The sequence below is a fragment of the Xenopus laevis genome, chromosome 1L, assembly GCF_017654675.1.
Source record: "Xenopus laevis strain J_2021 chromosome 1L, Xenopus_laevis_v10.1, whole genome shotgun sequence".
NCBI lineage: Eukaryota > Metazoa > Chordata > Amphibia > Anura > Pipidae > Xenopus > Xenopus laevis.
In genome coordinates, this window is record NC_054371.1 from 41,943,210 (window position 1) to 41,959,405 (window position 16,196).

A 16,196-nucleotide genomic window follows, 5' to 3' on the forward strand; every position below is an offset into this window, starting at 1 on the left:
ATTTGTTTATTTTTTGTTTACAGTACCCAAAAAAGTACCAACTGTATTTCTGAGCAAATCCAGACAACTTGTCAAGACTGGAGAACCGTTTGAAGTCACCTGTGCAGTACTGGATGTCTTTAGTACTGTAAAAGCTCAGTGGTTGGATGTCAAAGAGGTAAGCACAGTGTTGGCATTAAAAACCATGAAAATATTGTAACTTTCTGTTCTGTTGAGTGATTGACAGATTTAATATTTACATTATTACATTACATTATAGTATATATACATATAAAGCAGTAACGTATTCCTGAGCACTGGACAAAAGAAGGGTATACCTATACAGTACATCAAGCATTCACATTACATAGAACTAGAGTGCCATTCGCATTTACAATCTAATAGATATTTGCAGATTTTGGCATCAGTTTGTTCACATTAATGGCAGTTTTTTGGTCATGTAATAAAACCAGTTTGTGAGACTGCTTCACTTGTGACTAAGCGGTGAAACGAAATGGTCAAGAGCTGTGGAAATGACATGTTACAGTTCACCTTAAGGGAATGGCGGAAATAGTGTGGCAACCTTTGCAAACAATGTACGCATGAATGTATTTGTCTTTTTCACTGATATACGATCACGAAGGATATAAAATAGGTATCACCCACAACATAAACAAAACCTGTGCTCTTAAGTGTTCTGTTATGTATGGTTTTTATCTTGAACAGAGGCCCTTCGTTGGAAAACTATACATTAACACACACCCTGCCAATATTAAATAACCATAAGATATTTAGAGAGGGGGTGGCTGATATCTAGGAAACCTGTGGGGGCACATTTACTTTGCTCGAGTGAAGGAATAGAATAACAAAAACTTCGAATTTCGAATGGGTTTTTTTCTACTTCGACTATCGAATTGGCTACTTCGACTACGACTACGAATCGAACGTTTCGAACTAAAAATCGTTCGAATATTCGACCATTCGATAGTCGAAGTACTGTCTCTTAAAAAAAAAAACTTCGACCCCCTACTTCGCCACCTAAAACCCACCGAGGTGCAATGTTAGCCTATGGGGAAGGTCCTTTCCTATGTTTTTTTGGTCGTAGAAAAATGGTTCGATCGATGGATTAAAATCCTTCGAATCGTTCGTTTTTTCATTTGATTGAACTAATTGCTGTAAATCCTTCGATATTTGAAGTCAAAGGATTTACATTCGGCAGTCGAATATCGAGGGTTAATTAACCTTATATATTTGACCATATGTAAATCTGCCCCGTAGTGTTTATCTCCTGTTTATTTCCTCTTCAATAGACCATTAACTATGGGAAATGCTTTATTGTGTGCAGGATATGTTCCACCAAAATTATTCCAGTTTACTTTCATAGTCAATAGGACAGAGAGAGCCCCAAATGTAGAGTATGGTGTTTCAAGTGAGCTTTATCCATGTGACCATTACACTGTCTGTAGGGTGACATTGTCATATTCCCTAAACCAGTGGTTGTCAGACCTCTGGGCTGAACCCACACCGGGTGCGCAGGTAGCGCCACCGTTTATTTACATGCAAATTAATTCTACATTCCCCTGTTGTGCCTGCCCATAAATGACTTTATCACATGGGAACTAGTACACACACACAATGGCTGCTATGTCTACAATAAAACTACTAAATTATTCTCCAGGGGTTTAACGCCACAACTATATTTGTCATTATTCATCAATTTCATCAGTTTGGCACAGTCAAATATTTATCATTTTCTTTAATAAAAGTTGCTCTTTACTTTGGCACGGGTATGTTATTAAGTTATTATACTGACAGACGACCGCCTCCCATTGCCTAGGGTCCTGTCCCTCCCTTTCCCCTGTTCCAGCATTTAGGGGAATGCAGTTTTCAGAAAGCAAGGTTGTTTCTATGAAGTTCTGTGTACTGCGTCATGGTAACTTGTGTTTCCTTGCACTGAATGTGTTGTTAGGGAGCACTGGTTGTGTATTTCTGTCAGGGTTAAAGGTAATGCAGCCTCTTGCCGTGCAGACTGTATCACAAAACCTTTTGGTGTGCAGGTCACAGGTCACTAAGCACCTGCCTTTGCTCTAGAGCAGTGATCCCCAACCAGTATCTCGTGAGCAACATGTTGCTCTTCAATCACCTTGGATGTTGCTCTCAGTGTGCTCAAACCAGGTGCTAATTTTTGAATCCCAGGCTTGGAAGCAAGTTTTAATTGTATAAAAACTAAGTATAGTGCCAATCAGAGCCTCCTGTAGGTTGCCAGTCCACATAGGGGCTACTAAAAAGCTAACCACATTCATTACATCCCAAGGGACTTTTTCATGCTTGTGTTGCTCCCCAACTCTTTTTACAGTTGAATGTGGCTCACGGGTAAAAAATGTTGGGGACCCCTGCTCTAGAGCAACCTGTGACTCTCCTGCTGTTGTTGGACTACATCTCCCAGCAGCCCAGGGAAAGCCAACAGTAATCCTCAGGCCACTAAAAGTTGTAGTTCAGCAGTAGCGAGGGCGCCATATATTAAAGACTGATTCTTTAGGACTACTCCTCAATTAATTTTGGCAGCATTGTGAAGAAAAAATAATTTTTAAAACATTTTCCACCATAATGTTTGTGTCATACTGGTTGAATTTTATTCCCAGTGAAGAATGGGCAGAGTTTAGTCACCTCTCACTTAGACCAAAGGGGTTTCTTATGCTTCTATGTGCTGTATTATCATACCACACTCTTTTTCCAATGATATAAATATTTGTTGACTTCCTCTCACTCTGTCTGTTATGAAAATATACACATTTCGATTTACGCACTCTAAAGTTTGCCCTTTCTTCCTTCCTTCCTTGCATAGAATTCCCTGCAGCATCATTTACAGTTTCCCATCTATAGACAGTTTCATTATGTTCCTTTTGTTTGCCCATAATGACATAGTGATGTAGTTCCCTCCAGTTAGAATATTCCAATAAAACAGGAATGCTTGGTCTTTAATATCAGAGAATGAATATGAGCATTTTGTACACGTACCCCTTCATAGCGGCAAATTTGCAGGGGTGCAGAAATAAATGGCAAATGTCTGATAGATATATTTAACTGTTATTTTACTGTTATTAGTCTTTTATCCCACCTCTATCAAGGCAGAAGGAAAACTGTAAGGTTCAAGATACTTCATTAAACGCTCTAATCTGTCATTCTTTAACAGGGGGTTACAAAACAGGCCAATTTCCGATCATCCAACGTCTTCAGTTATAACTTGACTCTGAAGAGCGATGGTGTTCCCTACAGTGAATCCAGAACATTCACCTGTCAAGCAGAAAACGCTATTGGCCAAGTGAATGCCACGTTCACCTTAGATGTCATAGGTATGCTTCTGGATGTGACATATTCATGTACATTAGCCTGTAATTAATGCTTTTGGTCCACATGCTCAACATGTGTTAGCCCTTCCATATTTCTCTTGCTTGGGGGAGTGCTACACAACCCTGCATTAGATATAATATTGTACTCTGGACATCTTATGAAAAAAAATTCTAGTTTGTATGTTTAATTTATAAATGATTTATAAATAATTTATAGAAAGAACAGAGAGGTTTTGCATCTATGGATTTAATGCAAAAGGAAGTCGCAGATAAGACATTTGCCCTGAAAAGTGCAGCACTTTTGGGCTCATGGGTGTGATAGTATGGGTTCTGTATATATGAGCTCATTAGGTACATTTTCAAATGATATGATTAGTTTGGGCTCTATTTCTTTCAGCTACAGTCAGTGCAGTGCTGCCACCTTAGTGATCCAACCTACATAACTTCACCCTATTTTCTATGTTTATAGCCACAGTTGGTGGGTTAAGCTTATGCAATATCACTTAGCCTCATAGATTGGAACTTATGCAGGAATAATATAAGACTACTTCAGCATTGAATTTTTCTCCACTCTCACCAGACGTTGGATATGTCAATCTGACTGTCCTGGAGAACACAACAATCAGTGTTAATGCCGGAGACAACCTTGTCCTTAAGGTTTATATTGATGCATATCCCCATCCAGATGACGGAGTTTGGACTTATTTCAATGAAACACTTCTAAATACTTCAGACCATTATGTTGCGACCAAAGACGAAGGCAACAACAGGTAAGAAAGTTGTAACAGCAGCAATAATCTAAACGTTGCAGATCACCCCTAGGGGCAGGGAATGTCTAATTCTGGGCTTGCATTCATTTCAACCTAAGCTTTTGCCAGGTCATTGTAATGTGTTGTCATGTACAGAGGTGATCTGGTAACCTTACAATAACCTCTCGTGTAGCCGCATACCATTGATTCATTGTGGAGTTGATGATTTGCATGCAAAATACACGTGTAAATGTTGGCAGTGGGGGTTAATAATAGGTGATTAACAGAATGCACCTGGGCGAGCACATTGTTTCTCTATTCTTTTTCTCTGTTTGATTAACACTTCTATGGCAACACTTTACCTGTTTTCTTTTACAATAATGCTTAGGATTGTGCAGGCAGTAGAAGGGTTCACCTAGACCAGCCTGACTTGCATACCCCCCCAGGCAAATGAGTTTTTAATTACTAAACCACCAACTGTTCTTCCCTGTGACAGGTACGTTAGTGAGCTGCATTTGATTCGCTTAAAAGGAACAGAGAAAGGCGTTTATACCTTCTATACCACAAATTCTGATGATGATGCTTCTGTCAGCTTCAATATCCAAGTAAAAAGTAAGTTTTTTTTTTCATCCGTCTTTATTAAAGATTTGCATTTTATTGAGTGGCTAACGGCCGTACTGTTCTTTCTCTTTCCGGCAGCAAGGCCTGAAATCCTCATTGCTGAGAGAACTAGTGAAGGCACGTTACAGTGTGTAGCAACGGGATTCCCTGTTCCCGCTATTCAGTGGTATTTTTGCCCGGGAAGTGAGCAAAGGTAAATCAAATCCATTAACTCATTGAGTTGTTCCTATATGTCTCTCCACCCCTGCCTTTTTTGCTCTGTTTTTTGGTTTCTGTGTGCATATAATTTTTAGATTACTTGAGAATCTCATTGTACTCTACTGTACTTATGTTTACTCATGTTTTCCTTCAGATGCACTGACTATCCGCCGCTTTCACCTGTAAATGAAAAATTTATCCAAGAAAATTCATCCCTCGGGCGCATAGTAGTGGAAAGTACAATTGACGTCAATAATCTTAAGAAAAATGGCACTGTGCAGTGTGTCGCGTCCAACGAGGTGGAGAGCGCTTACTCAGTATTCAGTTTTGCCATCAAAGGTATTGTCAACACAATACTTGAATCTGGTCGGAACTACTCAAAATGTTACAAATTAGGCCTCATTTGTTATTCTCAACTCATTGCACCTTTCTCTGTTTGAGGTGCTGGTTGCATTGAGCAGCATATGGGGGGCAGGTGTCACATAGATGTTCCTTGGCACATGCTTATACTGTTTATCATTCAGAATGCAGAAGCTTGGAGCCCTGGGATATGCAAGGCTTATGGCAGATCCCTTACAGATCTCACTTTTGGAAGAGCTAGGTGCAAGTGCTTTCTTGCACTCGTGCCTATCTATCCCTTTGTAAGAGAGCCCTATTGTGTTTCAGTTAACCACATTTTATATGAATATTCTTATCTTATATGAATCATCTTTAAGCTTGAAAATGACCTAGATAAGGGTTTTATTTTATTTTATATATATAAATATATATAAATTAAAGGTAATGTTCTGAGGCTCAGCAGTTATTGTTACAAACTGTAATATGGGAGATCCTGAATAAAAAAACAAAAACCTAGAATAAAAAAAAATATCACTCAAAAACATCAAACACATACTACTTTAAACTGGAAACATGTAGAACAAAAGTGCAAATAAACTGAAAGCCACAAGCAGTGACAAATACAGGGCAATTTTAAACGTGCTTTATTGCTTCAGTTCTCACACTAGTAAAAGTACATTTTTTAGACGAATTACTCCATTAACTGGAAATGTGCTAATTACGTCTTTTCCCCCATAGAGAAACTTCGTACCCACACTCTGTTTACCCCGTTGCTGATTGGATTTATAGCTGCGGCGGGATTAATGTGCATTGCTGTTGCTGTCCTCATGTATAAATATTTGCAGGTATGGTTATTACTCAGTTTTGCTTTCCTTCATTTGATTCGGCTTTAAATCTACAGACATGAATTGATACACCTGTTTGCATTATTTAATTACAGAAGCCAAAGTACGAAATACAGTGGAAGGTTGTGGAAGAAATCAACGGAAACAACTATGTTTATATTGACCCCACACAGCTTCCTTATGATAACAAATGGGAATTCCCCAGAGACAGGCTCTGCTTTGGTCAGTTCAATGTTCTTTGTTCATTATTAAATCAACCATAGCCAGTGTGGATTTACTTTATATAATTAATGCTAGTGTAAGCCACCGTTTGCTGAGTTTCAGCAGGAAGCATAGGTTGGATGAGCCCTAAATTGCACCAGAGATTAACAGACTTTTTGGGTCTGACATGTGAGAGAAAGCATTCAATGGTGTTGGGCACTACCAACCCAAAAACTATACTACAGCAAGGTCAGGTTGAGTAGTATTTAGCATTAAGGCTTATTTGTTTTTATAGATGCCAAGTACTGTTGATATTTGGGGAATTACATGTACTGACCTACATATTCACAGAGTTATAGAAGGAGGACTAATACAACAGTATTCTTGTACATCTATAACTTGATTATGAGCTAAGGTGGTCCCTGACCAGTTGTTGAACCACAAGGGTGAGCTTGGACTCAAGGGCCTGAAAATCCCTTATCTAGAATATTAAGGGGCAGATTTATCAAGTGTCGAATTGAAAATTTTAATTTTTTAGAAAACTCGAATTAGATTTTCGAGCTATAAGAACTCAAATTCAACAATTCGAAACTAAAACCTGCTGAATTGCTGTTTAAGTCAGTGGGAGAGGTCCAGTTTGCAGCCTTGCAAACATTCTCCGAAAAAAACTCGAACCAAATTCAATTCAAGTTTTTTCGAGTTTAAAAAATTAGTTTTTAAAAATTCACAATAATTCGAAATTCGACCATTGATAAATGTGCCTCCAATTATTATGGGACATGCCCTGAACCTTGTTTGTGTGAAAATGTAATGCATATGTTCTGGTGCTGGATTTGCCGTTGTAGCTTAAATAAAATATCTAATTTTAGTTAAGGAAGCACCTTGAGTCATTCTTCTTATACATCTTTTTGTGTACAGGTAAAATCCTTGGCGCTGGAGCATTTGGAAAAGTGGTCGAAGCTACAGCATACGGCCTACTTAAAGAAGACAGCAGGCTCACTGTTGCAGTTAAAATGCTCAAGCGTATGTATCTTTGTTTTTTCATTTTGTTGTTTTATCAGTTGACTAATTTCATTTCCTTACTGTGGCTCATATGTACTCTCCTTGTTACAGCAAGTGCCCATTCCACGGAGAGGGAAGCTCTGATGTCAGAACTGAAGGTTTTAAGCTATCTTGGCCATCACAAAAACATTGTGAATCTTCTAGGTGCCTGCACAGTTGGAGGTAAATAAAAAGAATCTCTTTACAGATATCCATTGACTAGGTTTCCTTAAAAGTGGCCCTTAATGGGCCTATAAAAACTGCCGACTGGACCCCTCCAGACCAAGTTGGCAGTTTATTTCTATGGGCAAGAAGCTATCAATCATAGTGGTCCATTGCAAAATGACCGTGTAGACACGTTGACTATCCTTTCTCAGTGGGTCTCCTTTATGGTAGTCTTTTTGGTAGCACAGGGACCAGTCAAATCATCCCAATTTAGAAAACCGTGTTGGTGGCCAAATCAGGTAACGGCCTGCTAGTTTGGTTTTGCTTAGGTTTTGTACTGGTAACTCAGCTGGCCATCGAAAGAGGATAAAGGGGCTTGCCCCGAAACATTGCACATCCGAACTGATTAAAAGCAAGGGGTAACCATGCATTTCATTGCCTTGAGTACTAGTGTTTCCTCTTTCGTTGACCTACTGGAGGTTGCCATATCCTCCTACACTGAGCACCAGGCTATCCAGCAGAGGGTGGGTTAAGTGAGTGTGCTGCTTCACCTGTTCCAAACTCAGCTGCCATACCATTCACTGCTGTTACAATCAGATTCATATTAAGACAACTTAATGCTACTTGCTTATTGCTTGTATTATTAGAGCTAGGGCAAACTTTGCACGTCACATTTGCTCTTTTCATAATTGCAACCAGAATCATTAAGAGAGTACAATCAAGGTGGTACTTCATTGTAAGATCTGAGCATTTAGTTAACAGGTACAGGTATTAAAGCACTTGAAGGTGGCTGTAGTATAAAATAGGCCTAAAGTGTGAACATTCCCTGTGCTGTATATACAATGTATATCACATCGGGATGCACATAAAATATTAGTATTTAGTTTGGTGCCACGAGTTCTGCCATGTTGAGCTGAACTCTCTAGCTTGCATCATAATTCAACAAAGTCTGAAAATGCTCCAGCTTTGAAAGCAAAGACTTTAAATAAGCATCATTTGTTCATTAAAAAAGAAGCATCTTAGAAAGTTAAGGGAACGTAATATGATTCACTAGTGAAAAAATCCTGCGCAAAGACGCTTGTGAATGTTATTGACCTTGTTTGTGTCCTTTTTGACTGATTATAGACCTCAATGACTTCATCTCAAAGTTTCTGATCAAATGGCTTTTACCAACATTCGCAGTGTATGTAATAAAATTTCGCAATCACAAAGCGTTTTTGGGACAAAGCATTTGACAAAATTCCAGAGCAGGTGTTAACGCTAAACCTTTGCTTGGCGGAATGTAATATTTGCCAGCGAATGGCTTTACATTGGGAGCAGTGCTAAACATTCGCAAAGACGTCATTTTAGATAACAATTGCGACTTTCCATTACATCTTCAAAACAATACATTGGCATTTTGTTTTTCAGGACCAACATTGGTCATTACCGAATACTGCTGTTATGGAGACCTCTTGAATTATCTGAGGAGGAAGCGGGATTCGTTTATATGTCCGAAATTTGAAGATAACTCAGAAGCAGCACTTTACAAGAATCTCCTTAATACAAGGGATATGGGCTGGTAAGAAAAGTATACATGGACTAGAAGACGGCAGTTGTAGTAGGAGGGCCAACTAAAAACCACACTTGATTAAAATTTCCCTTGAGACCCTGTGTATTGTTCATCACTTGATCCTTCCTCTTGCTATCAGAATCTAATGGTTTTACCTTCTGTGGATAACATTTTGTAAGCTCCCCGACATATGGCATTTTGCATTAAAATAGCAGAGACCGAAAAGGCCTAGGCAAGAGGAAAAAAATGCATCATTGCATTAACCCTGTTGATGCTAGTGGTGAACGGCAGTATGTTTTTTCCTTAACGGTACAAGCAATCAGCCCCCGCAATTAGTTTTGCATCCTGTAACAGACTAATGTATATTGACGGGCATTGTGATATGTTTCCCTGCCAGATAAAACAATTCGTATCCTTTTCTTTGTTCGTGGTTTCTTTATTTGTGGGACTGTAAACAGTGACAGTGTTTGGAATCTAATCCTTCCTCTTGTTCTGCAGTGAAGGAATGAGTGAATACATAGATATGAAGCCAGCTGTGTCTTATGTTGTCCCCACAAAGACCGACAAAAGGAGATCTGGTAGGTTACAATTAAACAGACTAACAGATAATGGCAAATATTAGCATAGATCATTGACTTAAAGCATAGGGTTACACCTTATTGAATTTGATAATAGAAGTATTATTATTGCCATGTATGTATGTACAATCTGCTGCAGACAAGGAGATGCACATGTATATTGGAAGCTTATGTGTGCCATTAGACTAAATAGCATTTGTCATTACCTTTTACATACAGATGAATCAGGTTTTAACTATGTTTTGTATGCCGTACCTTGCATACCATTCATTTAAAGATGCAGCTGTATGTGGCTGGAGCCCATATATATGCCCATATAAATTCCACACCTTGTGTATGTTCTTAAGTGATAGAAAAAATTACATTTCACATTTCTGTCTATTAATATTTGACATCTAATAGGTTCATTTGGGGATCAGGACGTGTCCGTGTCAATTCCCGAAGAGGATGATTTAGCTTTGGATACAGAAGATCTGATAAACTTTTCATATCAAGTTGCACAGGGGATGAATTTCCTTGCTTCTAAAAATGTGAGTATTTGGATTTAAGTTAAAAATCACAGAGCTTTTTATAAGTTCTCAGAAGCAATCGTGCATTACCCATATCTGCCTATTTCCACTGCCCATAATATACTTTGAGATATATAGTGCCTGACATACATTTGCTGGTGACAGACATTAAAGGAGAAGGAAACTTGCCAAAGCATTTTATTATTACAATAGATTAGCCACAATAGTGTAAGCTATAACACTATATTTATTCAGCAGAATGCTTTACCATACCTGAGTAAACAGCTCTAGAAGCTCTCTCTATTTGTTTAGGATAGCAGCTGCCATATTAGCTTGGTGTGACATCACTTCCTACCTGAATCTCTCCCTGCTCACTCATAGCTCTGGGCTCAGATTACAACAGGGAGGAAGGGAGGGGGAGAGAGGAACAAACTGAGCATGCTCAAGCCCTAGCCCTGAAGGTTAATGCTGAAAACAGGAAGTCTGATACAGAAGCCCATGTGTACACAATAGAAGGAAAGAAATCTTGTGTTTCTTTTGACAGAGGACTCAGACCCTTACTTTGAGGGTTTACTAGTGTATTTATATAGACATTTCTGGTAAAGCTTACTTAATTTTAGCCTTTCCTTCTCCTTTAAGACCTCTTTTCTGAAGCAGATGCTTTTTACTGCATGTGCTTCAGGCACCATATTTACCGTAGTTTACAGTGGGAACTTAGATAGGTTCATTGGGTCCTTTCAACCACTAATGTTTTCAGCCTGATAACAGGAGCAGTCAAAATGGTCCCCTGTGTCATTAGCCTATGATAACTTGAAGGATCTGCATAACAAAATGTTATACATTGCTGCTGATGTCATATTGCCAAAGAACAATAAAAAATAACTACCACTTTTACCCTGCAGTAGAATAAACTGTTTTTGTCCTGCTGTATGCAGTTATTTTTTATTGCAAAAGAAAACAGACAGAATTCCCATTCCTCAGTTATGGCTACAGAACCCTTTGGGTGGGCTCATTTATAAAGAGTAACTCTTCTTTTACAGGAAACTGAGCTGTTATGTTTCCAGTAAACAGAAATTTATAAAAATCTTATTTTCTTCATAGTGCATTCATCGAGACCTTGCTGCAAGAAACATCCTCCTCACTCACGGCCGGATAACAAAAATTTGCGACTTTGGACTTGCACGAGACATCAGAAATGACTCAAATTATGTGGTGAAGGGAAATGTAAGTATGAGCAGGTGTAATTTCGTTAGTGATTCTAAGCACATTGAAATTGACTTAGAGTGCATTGGGAAGAGTGCAAATCTCATCAGGAGACCGTCTCTTGTAATGCAGATAATGGTTGGGTGATATAATGGGATGTTTCTTGGTAAGAAAAAAAAATTACACCTATTAGTTGATTTTTTTTGTTGTCTGTAATGGAAATATTAGATGTAGTGTACATTTTCATGAAGAAAAAAAAGCCTATTGATTTTCCTAAACTTAATACCAATTCAAAGGATATAGTAAAACTGGAATCTATGTGTTAAACAAGATAATGGTCTCTGTGAAGTCATAATGTTGGCAAACACAATACTGGGCTTTACGCCTTGAAAGAAAGAATAATTGAATGTGTGTTTAATTTCTTATGTAAATATCCAGGAGCAGTTAGGGAAAATGTTATGCCAGCAAACACAGCGAAGAAAAAAATGGCACGTTTTTTGGTCTTGACCTGATACACATTTCTCTTTGCATGGAAATTCTTTTCTTTATGTGTTTATTGAAAGTAATAGAAGGCTTTTTCTTATTCGGAAAATGTATAGAAAGACTCAGGAGATGGAATTTTATAAACCCACAAAAACATACATTGAGGGGCCTATTTATTATGCCGTGTAAAACATTGGAGAAAAACATGTTGCCCATAGCAATAAGATGATGTCGCCTAAAAGTTAAAAAAAACAAAAGCAAAGATCTGATTGGTTGCTATGGGCAACATCACCTGTGATGGTGAAGAGACGGCTGAAACATGGCTAAAGTTTATAGCATAAGTTATGAATTTCGTATCTGCTAGATTTCAGATCAGAATCTTAAATATGTCCCTTGTTTCTCTAGGCTCGACTTCCAGTGAAGTGGATGGCTCCTGAGAGCATCTTTCATTGTGTCTATACATTTGAGAGTGATGTGTGGTCTTACGGAATCCTTCTCTGGGAGATCTTTTCACTTGGTAAGTACTGCTGGCGGACTGGCTAGCTATAAACCAAGGTCAGACAGCACCTTACCCACAAGCTGTTGCTGAACTGGATTTACATAGTTACATAGTGATGCTGAAAAAAGACATGGAGCCATCAAGTTCAAACTTCTTTTTTTAATAAGAAAGTAAACTGGATGGTGATCTGTTGACAGTCTGATGTTGTGCTAGTATATTCTTCTATAATATTAATATTTGTGTTATCTTCAATCTATCACTAACTTACCTTTTACTATTTGGCTTACAGGGAGCAGCCCTTACCCTCGAATCCCAGTGGACTCCAAGTTCTACAAGATGATCAAAGATGGATACCGAATGATGAGCCCAGAATGTGCTCCTCTTGAAATGTAAGAAATGTGTTCATTTTGGTTCAGTAGGGATTCTTTTCATTGGCAGCTGAATAAACAAAAAGGCAAGTGCCTGATGTGCACTACATGTACATATTTCTAATGCCAAACAAAACTTTTTGCAGGTATGAAATAATGAGAAGTTGTTGGAATTCGGATCCATTAAAACGACCAACCTTCAAGCAAATCGTACAGATGGTGGAACAGCAGCTGTCGGACAGCAAGGGAAATGTAAGTGGCTGTATTCATGATCTCTTTTAGTCATAGAGAAAAGTATTTGATAATAAGATAAGGTGGTTGGTAACCACCTTAACTGCAACCAATATTTAAATATATTATTATTATTAAATTATTTCTTAGCGTGACAGGTCCCCTTTAAGGTTCCCATTAAAGGGGACCCGTCACCCAAAAAAAATTATTCAAAATCCTATTTTATCACATTAGTCAAGCAAAATTAACTTTAATTACACTATATAAATTATTTGAATCTTGTTTCCTTGAGTCTGGGAATTCATAATTATAACAAGCAGGCAGGAGCCATTTTGTGGACACTGATATTAAGACAAGACTTGTATCATCTCAGAATCTTGTTTATACACCATACACAGGTCCACTTTAAGCCATTGACTCATGACACCAGGAAATAGAATGCTAGAAAGTGCCTGGTTGGCCAGTGCATGGAGCTTTGCATCTTCGAAGATCATATGTAAAGAGATGCTATTGTCACTTGGAGCACAGCTAATTTTTAATATCTGTTTGTTCCTAGCAGACCCCTCTACCTTACCCTGTAAGTCATGTGCCACTGGACCATGCAGTAAGAATAAACTCCGTGGGGAGCAGCACCTCTTCTCAACCATTGTTAACGAACAGCGACCGCTGAATCTGCATAAGCGAGCACACAAGGCAAGGGATATCTTTTCACCTGACTGCAATTTTCCTGTGCTTCTTATCATGAAATGACTAAAAAACGTTATGGTCATGGATCTGATTACAGCACAAAGAGCCACTGCGTTCACTGAAAGAAAGAACTTTCACTGTTGTTTGGTTATTATACTGTTCTGAGGACACAAGCACCCATGAAAATCCTTTGCCTGCTTTCATGTTCAGAAGATGCAGAGATGTCTCTGTGGTTACAGTGAATATACTTTATATGTTCTCATCTGAAAAGATTTGATTTTTGTTATATTTTGCTTTTTGTGCAATACAATGCTTTGGTCAACAAGGTTCTCGCACTGGGCAAAGATATAGAATAAGCTGTTTCTCTTTACTGGAGCCAATTGTTTTGGAAGCTATTTGGAGAAAACCTTGTGAAATACTCAATATGGAAAGAAGACTGTGAACTGTAAACGCAGACATTGAGTCCGAGGCTTAATCCTGTATGGATATCTTGTTTCTTAGGCTCCACCTTACAAGTAGATCTTGCATCTGAGGCCTTCAAACTGGGTTTTCTCTTCATACAAAGCTGTAGAACCATTCATGTTCATGTCTGTATAGTTGGAATGGGATATCCCATTTGATTTGTCTTCACTTTAGTATTTATTTGTCATTTGCAAGCACTTACATCAATGATATGTACAATAAGTAGACTTGGTACTGCAGCGAGATTGTTTATAAATGTTTGAGCTTTTTTCCCAATGCTGCAAGACATTCTGAGCAATGTTCATTTCAGCTTTGTAGGCTTGATCAGAATGGAATACTCATGTTCAAATACAGGTTGCAATGAAAAAAAGCTAATTTTAGCATGTTTTGTCTTGAATGTAGCTTTCCTCAAAATCTAAAAAAAAAAAAGCAACAACATTTTTGTTTGTGTTTCAAAAGGATTGGGTTATATCAGGGATTTCCATCTGAAGCATGCTTGGAGTTAAGCAGAACCTGCAATTAGATTATATTTTGACTATTTTCTTAGGATTTTGTGGCTGTGATCTATACTGGCGAATGCTATTCAGGCACCTACTGACCACCTTAGATTCACTGTTGTGTATATAGTGTATCTGCCAATAGTAGCAGAATGCTGTTGTTTGAATGCTGCTTTATGAACATTCATTCTGAGGAGAGCAAGGTGAAACTAAAATGGCTATAAAACAACTAACATTTAGATTTTGGGGACTGAAAAACTGGGTATATAACTATACTAGGGGGCAGATTTATCAAGGGTCGAATTTTGAAGTTGAAAATACTTCGAAATTCGACCATCGAATTTTAATACTTTGAATTCGAATATCGAATTTGAAGTTTTTTCAGCAAATTTGGCAATCGATCGAATTAAAATCGTTCGAATCTAACGTTTCGAATTATTTCAGCGATCGAAAGTCAGTACTTCGATTATCGAATATTCGAACTATTTTACTTCGAATCGAATTTGAAGTAAATCCTTTTCGATAGTCGAAGTATCCAAAAAATTACTTTTTATCCAAAAAATTTTTTTACTTCCAAAATTCCCTCGAATTCACTTCTTCCCTTGATAGATCTGCCCCTAGATGTCAACCCTCCCATGTACACACCGAGTACTCATGGAAGATGCTGAAAAAAGCAGCTTTTGTTAAACTTCACCTGAATATGCGTGAGGAGCCTTATCTTCCATTTGAAAGCCACAGCCAGCGTTGAGCCACATATAGTACTCACTAATAATGCACCTTAAAAGCAGGTTACTAAAATATTTGCCACTGAGCTAGTCATTGCATTGGGCTATTGTATATTTTCCTGTGCACATGCAGCAACCCATGAAGCCACTTACATGTGCAAAGCCACAACTGATTTCTGTGAATACTTACTACTAAGCATAAGGGGAAAACATTTCCTTAGTACATATTTCCATAAAGTTTTTTTTAATATTTTAAATGGTACAGAGGATCTATTTTTCTGTCCATGCTTTAGGCTGGCACTGCAGGAGCACAGGACAGCTGTATAAGGCTGTGGTACATAGGAAATCATACGGCTGTTCAATGCACTGACACAGGGAAAAATGCTTTGAGGGTCTTGTACTGCTTTTTAGGCTAATTCCACATGGAGTAGATAATATGCTGGTACAGGTATGGGATACGTTATCCGGAATCCCGTTATACACAAAGTTCGGAATTACAGAAAGGCCGTTCCCCATAGACTCCATTTTATCCAAAGAATTAAACATTTTTAAAAATAATTTCCTTTTTTTTCTCTGTAATAACAAAACAGTACCTCGTATTGATCCAAACTAAGATATAATTAATTCTTATTAAAAGCAGAACCAGTCTATAGGGTTTATTTAATGTTCTCATGATTAGATTTAAGGCATGAAGATCCAAATTACAGAAAGATCAGTTATTCTGGAAAGCCCCAGGTCTTGAGCATTCTGGATAATAGGTCCCATACCTGTATTAGCTGTGATCAGTCAGTCACCATCACTTCTGCCTTGGGAAAAGCATTTTTATTATACATATGCAGGGCAAATAGGATGCTCTTGTGGCATCAGCCTTACTGTCCTTATAGCCATCTTGGATTGTATTATTGTAGAGCAGA

At 38.1% G+C, this 16,196-nt stretch overlaps 1 protein-coding gene across 2 annotated transcripts in view; it reads left to right on the forward strand.

Annotated features, from left to right (window-relative positions):
* The window catches only part of kit.L (KIT proto-oncogene receptor tyrosine kinase L homeolog), a 32,752-nt gene extending 16,976 nt beyond the window's left edge, over window positions 1-15,776 (forward strand). Inside the window, exons 4-21 of one of the 2 annotated variants that reach the window (XM_018253679.2) lie at window positions 24-157; window positions 3,173-3,332; window positions 3,910-4,099; window positions 4,575-4,690; window positions 4,778-4,892; window positions 5,052-5,236; window positions 5,975-6,081; window positions 6,177-6,303; window positions 7,201-7,305; window positions 7,396-7,506; window positions 8,899-9,049; window positions 9,539-9,618; window positions 10,021-10,148; window positions 11,229-11,351; window positions 12,219-12,330; window positions 12,602-12,701; window positions 12,827-12,932; window positions 13,468-15,776. In XM_018253679.2, coding sequence (XP_018109168.1) covers window positions 24-157; window positions 3,173-3,332; window positions 3,910-4,099; window positions 4,575-4,690; window positions 4,778-4,892; window positions 5,052-5,236; window positions 5,975-6,081; window positions 6,177-6,303; window positions 7,201-7,305; window positions 7,396-7,506; window positions 8,899-9,049; window positions 9,539-9,618; window positions 10,021-10,148; window positions 11,229-11,351; window positions 12,219-12,330; window positions 12,602-12,701; window positions 12,827-12,932; window positions 13,468-13,581 — 2,264 coding nt within the window. In that variant the 3' untranslated portion in view covers window positions 13,582-15,776. 2 annotated transcript variants of the gene reach the window in all.
* Window positions 15,777-16,196: the final 420 nt, after the last annotated feature.